Source organism: Castanea sativa, chromosome 2 (genome assembly GCF_040712315.1).
Source record: "Castanea sativa cultivar Marrone di Chiusa Pesio chromosome 2, ASM4071231v1".
Taxonomy (NCBI): Eukaryota; Viridiplantae; Streptophyta; class Magnoliopsida; order Fagales; family Fagaceae; genus Castanea; species Castanea sativa.
Genome location: NC_134014.1, coordinates 3,211,861 through 3,223,949, shown reverse-complemented (window position 1 = coordinate 3,223,949; position 12,089 = coordinate 3,211,861). Strand labels below are relative to the sequence as shown.

General features: G+C 32.7%; 1 protein-coding gene across 1 annotated transcript; it reads left to right on the top strand.

Moving 5' to 3' along the window:
- Positions 1-6,022: 6,022 nt before the first annotated feature.
- Positions 6,023-11,610, top strand: LOC142626234 (amine oxidase [copper-containing] alpha 2, peroxisomal-like). Its single transcript, XM_075800031.1, has 5 exons — positions 6,023-6,799; positions 9,796-10,180; positions 10,259-10,372; positions 10,726-11,264; positions 11,412-11,610. The coding sequence occupies exons 1-5, from the start codon at positions 6,027-6,029 to the stop codon at positions 11,608-11,610; spliced, it is 2,010 nt and encodes a 669-aa protein (XP_075656146.1). The 5' UTR covers positions 6,023-6,026.
- The last annotated feature ends 479 nt before the right edge of the window (positions 11,611-12,089 follow it).

The following is a 12,089-nucleotide window of genomic DNA, read 5'->3' as shown; positions in this document are numbered from 1 at the left end:
TAATCATTGAAAAAGGCTAGAGAAATAAATCTTCATATAAGTAAATCATGTTTGTAGTCTTCCAAGATTTCATGCCATTGGACATTCCCACAACACATGCATCATTGTTTGAGTGTATTCATTCTATGCCCCAAATTCTTTATAGATGAACTTGCACAGAATTATTTTGTTGGCATTAAATTTAAATCTCCTTCACCATCGTAATGTTGGGAAAAACAAAACTTAACAAGGTTACCAAATTAGATATAACGTTACCTGAAGGGGAAAAATGTCAAATATAGCATTGGAGAAATAAATATTTAAATGAATAAGTTCATTTTAATGAATTAGTTCATTTATTTCCATAAAAAAAAAGTTCATTTATATGCACACCTTAAGTAAGTACATTTCCACAAATCATATATAGCCTATTGGAAGGATCTTTAGGCTACAATTTAACCATGGATTTAGGGCAGTGAATTAATAATTTCATACAAATATACATACCTTATGATGAGAACATTTCTTGACTCGAAGGGGTGTTGTTGGTTTAGTTTGCATTGATTTGGTATTCAAAGAATATGTAATCTCCCTCCTGTAATCCAAATAAAAAATGAACAATCATAGAACATAGAATGATAAAACATAGGAGTACCATCTGCACTGAGTAGCCGTGGGAAATCATAGAACATAGGCTTGAAGAATTGTGGACTACAGAAGTATCTATGTGTGAACGGATTCTTGAGAAAATGATGATAACTAATAAGGTGGTTACTTATGGTTTTTGAATTTGGGTAAGGATGATAACTGATGAGGATGATGAGCCATTTTAATTTGAGTTTGGAGCATGGAGGAGTGGGGAGGAAAGTGCAAGACGTTAGGTGAAGAGTTGAGAAAAATGTGGATAAGAACTGATGGGATGAGAAATATTAACTACTCATTTGTCCGTACTATTTAAAATTTTTTGAGATAATTTTAAAATCACACAGAAATCCAGTGCAATATTTTGTAGTAGTTCAAGATAAAAAAAAAAAATTCTAAGAAAAGACATCAATCTGTGTTTTTATTTTATATATATAATTTTTATTTTGAGAATATAATGTATAAGTGGATAAAACAATTTCAAAATTAACATGAGAGGTTTTATTTTTTAGGCAATGTTTTAGTGGGAGTTAGTATTGCATTTTTACCAGATTGTCTTTTAGTATTGTCTTTACTTAAACATAGGATTGTAAGGTTTAAAAATTAACAGGAGAGGTTCTATTTTTTAGGTAATGTTTTAGTGGGAGTAAGCGTTGCATTTTTACCGGATTGTCCTTTAGTATTGTCTCTATTTAAACATAGGATTGTAAGGGCATTTTTGAACTAAAAAATGTGGAATCCAAACAGGGGAAGCCCCTTAAATAATAGTATAGATAACTAAAGGACAATCCGGTAAAAATGCAACGCTAACTCCCACTAAAATATTGCCTAAAAAATAGAACTTCTCCTGTTAATTTTCAAACCTTAGAATCCTATGTTTAAGTAGAGACAATACTAAAGGACAATCTGGTAAAAATGCAACACTAACTCCTACTAAAACATTGCCTAAAAAATAGAACCTCTCTTGTTAATTTTCAAATTGCTTTATCTACTTATAAATTATATTCTCAAAATAAAAATTATATATATAAAATAAAAACACAGATTGATGTCTTTTCTTAATTTTTTTTTTTAATCTTGAACTACTACAAAATATTGCACTAGATTTTTGTGTGATTTTAAAATTATCTCACAAAATTTTAAATAGTAGGGACAAATGAGTAGTTAATATTTCTCATCCCATCAGTTCTTATCCACATTTTTTTCAACTCTTCACCTAACGTCTTGTACTTTCTTCCCCACTCCTCCACGCTCCAAACTCAAATTAAAATGGCTCATCATCCTCATCAGTTATCATCCTTACCCAAATTCAAAAATCATAAGTATCCACCTTATTAGCTATCATCATTTTCTCAAGAATCCGTTCACACGTAGATACTTCTGTAGTCCACAATTCTTCAAGCCTATGTTCTATGATTTCCCACGGCTACTCAGTACAGATGGTACTCCTATGTTTTATCATCCTATGTTTTATGATTGTTCATTTTTTATTTGGATTACAGGAGGGAGATTACATATTCTTTGAATACCAAATCAATGCAAACTAAACCAACAACACCCCTTCGAGTCAAGAAATGTTCTCATCATAAGGTATATATATTTGTATGAAATTATTAATTCACTGCCCTAAATCCATGGTAAAATTGTAGCCTAAAGATCCTTCCAATAGGCTATATATGATTTGTGGAAATGTACTTCCTTAAGGTGTGCATATAAATGAACTTTTTTTTTTAATGGAAATAAATGAACTAATTCATTTAAATGAACTTATTCATTTAAATATTTATTTCTCTAATGCTATATTTGACATTTTCCCCCTCAGGTAACGTTATATCTAATTTGGTAACCCTGTTATGTTTTGTTTTCCCCAACATTACGATGGTGAGGGAGATTTAAATTTAATGCCAACAAAATAATTCTGTGCAAGTTCATCCATAAAGAATTTGGGGCATATAATGAATACACTCAAACAATAATGCATGTGTTGTGGGAATGTCCAATGCCATGAAATCTTGGAAGACTACAAACATGATTTACTTATATGAAGATTTATTTCTCTGGCCTTTTTCAATGATTAACAATGGAATGAAGAGAGGAGGGGGAGCTATGGGGCAGTACTAGTCAGGGCAATCTGGACAAGTCGAAACACGTTAAATTGCTTCGCTCACAGCAAATAATGGATTTGGCTAAAACATGATGAGAAGAAGGGGATTATCAGTCAATATTTCATGGTTTGAACTTTGAAGGTTTTACAACCAATCTTTGGTAAAGTTGCAAGAACATGTTCAATAAAATGGCACTTCTAAATAACAAAGGCAACTTGGTAGACCCATTAATTTGAGATCTCAACCGCACAGAAGAGTCCAAAGTTTATTTATTGCATTGCATTATCAAGAGACTTCCATTTTAGATTGATTGCCCCCAAAAAAGTCCATTTTTGATTTTGTGTCAAGCATTATTTTATTTTAAAACTGGCACATTCGCTTTGCGTGTGCTCAAATGGTTTTTTTTTAAGGACAACTTTTTATTGACCATAATTCGGGATTGATGCATTTTTTTAATCACAACTAGCCTCTGACCACGCACGTGCTTTTCTATTTTTTTGGGAAAAAGTTAACAATTTGCATCAATTATAATTTAGGATTACTATATATTCCAATCACAAAAAAAAAAAAAAAAAAACCCTAGGATTGTGATGAGCCCCAAAAAAGTCCATTTTAGATTTTGTGTCAAGTATTATTTTATTTTAAAACTGACACTTTCGCTCTGCGTGTGCTCAAATGGTTTTATTTATTTATTTTTAGGACAACTTTTTATTCACCATAATTCGGGATTGATGCATTTTTTAATCACAGCTAGCCTCTAACCACGCACGTGCTATTTTATTTTTTTTGGGAAAAAGTTAACAATTTGCATAAATTATAATTTAGGATTACTATATATTCCAATCACACAAAAAATCCTAAGAGTGTGATGAGTATTATGTGTTAGCAGAAGAAATAATTTTTCATCACACCTCTAGGTTTTTTGTGATTGAGAAATATAGTAATCCCAAATTATAATAAATGTTCTAAATTAACCCTTACCCAAAAAATAGAAGAGCCACGCGCGTGCTCAGAGGTTAGTATATATTTAAATGTATAGATTATTATATATTTATATTTAAATGAAAAATGCTACGTCCACAATATTTTCACAATAAATCATAAGTGGGTAATTGTTATTGGTTCAAATTTGAACTTAACACTAAGGGTCCGTTTGGATAGAGCTTATTGCTGAAAACTGAAAACTGAAAACACTGTACTAAAATAATTTTTAAATGTGTGAATAGTGTCGTGGGACCCATTTTTAATAAAAAAAATTCTGTAAAGTGAAGTTTGTGGGTCCCGTGAACAGTACACGGGACCCACAAATGTGCTGAAAAGTCAGCAAAAGCTGGCTACTGTTCATGCACAGTGCATGAACAGTAGCCTTTGTCCCCTGACCCGTACAGCAGCGGAAGAAGAAGAAAAAAAAAAAAAAAAAAACGCAAAACGCACAGACGCAAAACGCATAAGCTGTATCCAAACTTAGCTTAAGATTACTTTTTTGCTCCAGCAATAACAACCTACCACTTAAGATTTGCTGTAAAAATATTGTGAAAATGTTGTGAACTTATCATTTCTTTATTTAATTATATATATATATGTGTGTGTGTGTGTGTGTGTGTGTGTGTGTGTGTATATGAGGTGCTACGTTCACAACATTTTTACAATATTTTCATAGCAAATCATAAGTGGTGAGAAATGCTACATCCATAACATTTTTACAACATGTTTTAGTAACAACTTGCCACTTAAGATTTGTTGTAAAAATATTTTGAAAATGTTATCAATATATATATATATATATATATATATATATATCAGAACTAAACAAAAAAAAATTAAAATCAAAATTCAAAACCCACTAACCCCACCTACCCCGACTCACCTTATCAATGCCTCTCCACGTAGCTTCTTCAGACTTCCTTTCCCCCCCCTTTTTTTTTTCCTTATCTCCACTCCTCCATCTTTCTTCTTTTCTGTTTTTTTTTTTTCCTTCTTTCAATCTTCTTTCACTACACGCATGGATTTATTCTTTTCTCTTTCTCTCCTATTTGATTTTATTTCCCCTATTTTATTTGTGGTGGTTAAATATTAGTGGGTTTTGGATTTAAAGATGGTGTTGTAACTAGTTAATTTTGTTCAAATTTGTAAATGGTGCTACTGTTATGGGATTTGTGATTGAAGAAAGAGTGTTATTGTGTTTGATGCCATTGGTTGTATAGTTGCAAGTAAGTATTTTAAAAAGAAAAATATATATTTAATGATTGTTTTGGTCTATTCCTTGTCTGCTGTCAACTTTGCTTCGTGGGTCTATGAGATTTTTTATTAATTTTTGTGAATTCTTTGGCTTTTTATTATTGATAGGTTTAGAAATCTTAAGTGTGATAATATCTATGTTAATAGAACCAAGAAAGTAGTGAAAAATTCAAAATCTATTTGATGATTTCTTTTTGTTGGTTGGTCTATGGCGGCTGAATGTGTTGGGAACGAGTTGTTATTTATTTTTATTTTTTTTAGATGTGAGCATGTTGTACATGTTTGATTTTGAATTTTTTTTAGGTGGGTTTGTGTTTCATTTTGAATTTGTTGGGCTAGCTATAGTGATGTTTGTATTTTGTTTTATTTTATGTTTTTTTTTGTTTCGTTTTTTGTATTTTGTTTTTTATCTTTTGATTTAATTACAATTTTATTTCAATAAAAAAAAATTTGATTACCAAAAATTAATTTTCGGTAATCAATTTTTTTTGTTGGTTTTTGGACAATAGTGGCGTTTGTAGAACACCACTATAGCCTTTTTTAAAAAATAAAAAACTTGGTCTATAGTGGTGTTTGTGAAACGCCACTATAGGGCAGACTGTAGTGGCGTTTTTCTATAGACGCCACTATAGGCCTATACAATAGTGGCGTTTTTTGGACCTATAGTGGCGTTTCACAAACGCCACTATAGGTCCAGTTTTTTGTAGTGCCAACTGGTGATGGGGCTATTTTGAAATTTCATTTCATTTATTTATTTTAAGAAACTAAAATAACAGAAAGACTAAAAATAAAAATATAATTAAAATAGGTAGATATGATTTCAATTTTTATTGGTGGAGTATAAAATGAAGCAAGAATAGTGAGAGAAAAGATTTAGACTTATTCATAGACCTAAGAAAGCAAATAGTAAGAGAAGTTTACACAAATCTTGCATTTACTTAAATTGTTAAAAGAGATAACATATGACCGTTGAATGGTCTTAAATTAGTTACAAATTGCCATTGCGCATTCCGAAATGCTTATTTAAGAGCAAAGAGGTTTAATAACTATCCACACAAAACCATGGCTTCAACTTTGAAACTAATACTTTTCTTACTTCTATCCTTCCACATCTTCTCACTTGTCTCAAGCCACCAGCACCACCCTCTAGACTCTCTAACCCCTTCTGAGTTCATCCTGGTCCGAACCATTGTCAATAAAACCTACCCCAGCTCAAAGCTCAACATAACTTTCCAGTACATAGGTTTGGACGAGCCAGACAAACCCATCATCCTCTCATGGCTAAAAAAACCCAAGTCCAAACCCCCACCTCGCCGCGCCTTTGTGATTGCACGTCTCGATAAACAATCCCACGAGATTATAGTCGACTTATCGACCCGTGTGATAGTCTCTGAAAAAGTTTACCATGGACACGGCTACCCTTTGCTTACCCTTGATGAACAATCTGCTGCAGTCGAATTGCCACAAAAATATGAACCCTTTATCGAGTCTATAAAGAAGAGAGGCTTAAACTTGTCTGAAGTTGTTTGCTCAACTTTTTCAGTTGGGTGGTTAGGAGAGTTGAAGAGCAAAAGGGTGTTGAAGCTTTTGTGTTTTTATATAGATGGAACGGTGAATTTGTATGCGAGACCAGTGGAGGGAATAACGTTGGTGGTTGATCTTGATGAGATGAAGATAGTTGAATACAATGATAGGCTTATTGTGCCTGTGCCAAAAGCTGAGGGAACGGAGTACAGGGAATCAAAGCAAAAGCCACCCTTTGGTCCTCGTTTAAATGGTGCAGCCTTGGTGCAACCTGATGGGCCAGGGTTTAAGATTGACGGCCACGCTGTCAGGTCAGTCTTCTTTTTGTTTTGTTTAAATGTTTTTGTTAGAGATTATAATATATTTGAGATTTTTTCTATTGAAAAATTATAACTTATCCAATTGTGATTTAGTCGAAATTTAAATTGTCTACTTGTGGTTTTAAATTTGACGCTTTACCCACCTGAGATTAGTACAATCAGGTTTCCTTAACCTATCTTTGTTAAAAACATAGCTAAATATGTGATTTTGATTTACTTTTATGTTTCTCTCCTCTAAAAACATAAAAATACAAGATCAAATAAAATAAAAAAGAATCCAACAAAACACTTACATCATAACATTTCAAATCACAGGTAGACAACTTAAATTTCGGTCAAATTTCAGGTGGGTAAAGTACCAAATTTTAAACCATAGGTAAGTAATTTAAATTTCAGTCATACCACAAGTGGGTAAATTATAATTTACCTTTTTTATTTATAATTCAGAAATATTATTAATGAAGCTAAAATGATGATGCAACACTCAATTTATGAGCCTTTCTTATTATAGGAAAACCCAATTTATGAGCTTAATACAAATTATTAGTGCCACTTTTTATGTTCTATTTTACATTCTATTAATCACAACTTATAATATATTTATTTTACTTTTTTCTTTTAAAGTAACTAAAGTTTAAAATGTCAAAGGCTTTGTATCTAAATTGACATCTTCATATGTATAAAGTACTAGGGAGTCTAGGGAGGAAAGGGTTTAAACTGCGAGATTGACAGTATATTGTAATTATTTCTAAAAAAAAAAAAAAACTAAAGTTTAAAATAAATATTTAAAAAAATTAACCATTCCATACTAACAATTAGGCTCCGCTTGGGAGGAGGGAATTGAATGAAATGAAAAGAATAATTTTAGAATATTTTTCTTCTTTTTTGTTTGGGAGTTTTAATGGAGGGAATGGAAAGTCCATTCCCTTGTTTGGGAGTTTAAGTGGGAAGGAATGGAATGGATAGGAGGGAACACTCATTCCTCTCTATTCCCTTAAAATCTCAAATTCTCATTCCCCCCGAAATTGAGAGGAATGAGAGGGAATGAAATTAGATTTAATGAATTTTTTACTAAAACTCCCAAAATACTCTTATATATTCAACTCTTTATTTTAAAATAGAAGTCTAATAGTAATATTATCATAAAATGATTTTATTCCATTCCTTCAATGTTACTCACAAATAAGATTACTTACATTCCATTCATTTTTATTCATTTCCATTCCTTTATTTTAAAACATCCAATCAAGGTTACTTAATTCCATTTCATTCCATTCTTTTCCATTCTTTTCCCTTACTTAAATACATTTCATTTCATTCCATTCTATTCCATTCCCTTATGATCATTCTATTCCATTCCATTTCCTTCTCTTATGAACTCCCAAGCAGAGCCTCAGTGAAGTGTAAAGTAAAATACAAAAAAGTTAGGATTACGATTTTTATTCAATGACAGCTAATTAAGTGGCAAAACAAATAAGAGAAGATACATCGGCCAATAAAGAAGCGGATGGAATATTCAAGCCGAAAGCAAGGCTCCAAAAGGCATGGAGCATAACATCTAAAATAGTCATCACAAAACAAATTAATGCCATATGTATCTGTTTCGTATAATATTCACTTCGGCAAGGTTTGACATGACTGCTCTTATTGATTGATTTACGCATCTCTCTCTCTCTCTCTCTCTCTCTCTCTCTTATTATACAATGACCAACGTTTATATCAAGAGAAATGCGAGGGATACACAATTTTGCACAACTTTGACCACAACTCGCCATATAACGAGTTGTGATTGGTTAGAGTGTGTTAGGTAAGTTGTGATTGGTTAAAGTGTGTCTCCACATGGTCCACTAACATACTCTAGCCAATCACAACTTGTCATGTGGCGAGTTGTGGTACAAAGTTGTGCAAAAGTGTGTGTCCCTAGCATTTCTCTTATATCAATGCTGAAAAGACGGGACTATGGAGCTCTCCTAATACTTTTGCGTTTTTTTTTTCTTCAAAAATTTTAAAACCACATAAAAATGCCACAACTTTATGAGTAGCAGAATGAGGAGAAAATACATGTTGTTTCTGTGGTATATACCTCCCCTCACATGGGAGTGGATCTCACATGAGATTCACTCTCATGTGAGGGGAAGTATATGTGCGATGGAAATAGTATATACCACCTCTAGAATGTGAGCTATCCCTACGCAAAAGTGATAGATGGAGGATTATAATCATTATATATTGTGATTAAAATTGGGACTTTTTATGCGGTAGTAGAACTATTTTTTGAGTAATTCTAATACGATATAAAATGTCACAATTATTTTGCATGCGTGTCAGATTGTGATTCATTGCCTATTATTTTCACATGGAGTTACTATTTTTTCTTCACCATTTACAATCTGTCACGTGAATGTGAAACAAGTTGTGACATTTGTACAAGGTCTCAGAATTTTTGCTTTTTTTTTTTTTTTTGTTTTGTTTAGATAGCTCACCTAATCCTAGGTTACATATATAGTGCGGGCGGAAATGTATCATTGAAGTTTCATGGTACGTTGAAATTGTGTTAGTACTAAACAAGTAGCCTTGTAAAAGAATTACACGATTTAGATTCAATGGAACAAAATTGTAGCAGTCCTTTTCGGTTTAATATTAAACGTTTAGACTCGATCGAGCAGCACGTCTATGTGAAAAAGCACAATATTTGGCTCCACATGCTGAGGATGTTTGCCCAAACCTCGTGAAGTTGACCTGGTCACAGCCGACCTCATTTGGGCTAGTTGGAAACATGCCATTCATTTACTACATAGCTACATAAATGACTGTTCTTAGTCTTTTATATCTATGGTTTAGAGTGAAATTAGAAATATTACAAATTTTATTTACAATTTTTTACAAAACTTATTGCAATTCTGGCCTAATTTAAAGGGTTGGGCTAGGACTACATGTTCTTGAACCTGAAAATTTTAACAAGCATCAATATTTTTCTTTGTATTTAGTTGGGCCAACTGGAAATTCCACCTAGGATTTGACGTACGAGCTGGTCCAATAATTTCTCTAGCATCAATTTATGACCTTGAGAAGCAAAAATATCGCCAGGTTTTGTATAGAGGATTCATATCTGAGATGTTTGTGCCATACATGGATCCAACAGAGGAATGGTACTACAAAACCTTTTTTGACAGTGGTGAATTTGGGTTTGGTCAATCTGCAGTGTCACTTAAGCCCTTAGCTGATTGCCCTGCCAATGCAGTATTTTTAGATGCATACTATGCTTCGAGCGATGGTACACCAGTGAAGATATCTAATGCCTTCTGCATATTTGAAAATCATGCCGGAAATATAATGTGGCGTCACACAGAATCGGAAATTCCCGGGGAAAATGTAAGTAATATTATTGTGATTGTTGTTGTATTGTTTGAACAAGTAGTAGTTTTAGTTGACAATTTTATGGTATTGCAGATTACGGAAGTTAGGCCAGATGTGAGCCTAGTGGTGAGGATGGTCGCAACTGTGGGCAACTATGATTACATTATTGATTGGGAATTCAAGCCAAGTGGCTCCATCAAATTGGGGGTATCTTATCAACTTAAGAAATATTTTTCCAACAACACTTCAAACACCAATAAATCTCATACCAAATTTTACAACTATTGAACTAGCAGATTTTGATTATAAGTATATCACTTTCACTTAGAACTATCATTGACATAATTTTTATTGTACATCAATCACAATCTGTAACTACAATAAGTTAACAATTGTGAAAATTATTGTGACTTCAGACTTATTGTCAATTTTTCATCAAACCTAAAATTTTTGTACTAAATGAGGTGACAGTATACATAGCAAGCTCCTATAAATTAATAGTATGTCTTCCTATTTATTTCTGTCTCTTACTTTGAGCCTTTCTCAAATTATCTTAACAGATTGGACTAACAGGAATTCTAGAGGTGAAGGGTGTGGCATATACTCACACAGATCAAATAAAAGAGAATGTGTATGGCGCATTGTTAGCAGAAAACATTATTGGTGTCTACCATGACCACTTCTTAACGTACTATCTTGACCTTGATGTGGATGGTGATGATAATTCCTTTGTCAAAAACAATTTGGAAACAATCAAAGTAACTAACCATAACTCACCAAGAAAAAGTTATTGGACAGTAGTGAGTGAAACTGCTAAAACTGAATCTGATGCCCGAATTCAGTTTGGCTTGAAACCAGCTGAGCTAGTAGTTGTGAATCCTAATAAGAAAACCAAAGTTGGGAACAATGTTGGTTACCGTCTAATTCCAGGATCAGCGACACGCCCTCTCTTGTCGTTCAATGATTATCCACAAATTCGAGGAGCCTTCACTAATAATAATGTGTGGGTTACACCGTATAACAAGTCAGAAAAATGGGCAGGAGGACTATTTGTTGATCAAAGTCAAGGAGATGATACCTTAGCAGTTTGGAGCCTCAGGTAGTAGATAATGAATACAAATCCTCTGTTATACTTTTAAACTTTGCTAGCTAGAAATTTACAAGAAAATAATTGTTGATTATGGTAATTGTGACTAATGTTTTCTAGTTCACTTTGTTTGTTTGTTTATTTGTTATATGAATGCAGGAATAGGAAAATTGAAAACAAGGACATAGTATTATGGCACACCATTGGATTTCATCATGTGCCTTGCCAGGAAGATTTTCCAGTGATGCCAACCTTGAGTGGTGGGTTTGAACTCCGGCCAACCAATTTCTTTGATAGTAATCCAGTCCTTAAAACAAGACCTCCAAGTCTTGTACACTGGCCTAACTGCACCAATTAGCTATGAGATTTTACATTATAGTGTAGTAAATCAGATTCAATAATGATATCCTTGTCATTGATTGTCATAGAATGGATAATGAATCCAAATAAAAGATGAAGCTTTAGATACCATTTGGGGTTGAGTGTTTTTTTTTTTTTGGCGTATAAGTTAATATGAGGGAGTATTGAAATATTAAAACAGTACCTAAAGCTTTTAAAGTAGATGGAAGATGATCTTGTTGGTTTCGTTAATTTCAGATTGATTTCCATTAGTGTTGAGAAGAGGAGAGAAAAAAAGGATATATAACTTAAAAATGGTGGGTGGAGAATGAAATTGACCATTTAGTGTGCGTAAGAAAAAAGTTTTGGATTCCTACTAGGCTACTAGTATTAGTGTATTACTACTATTATTGTTCATCCCAAAAATACAAATTTTAATAGCTGTAACTATAAAGATACAGATCTTAACATCCTCTTCTTTTTTCTTATTATATTTTA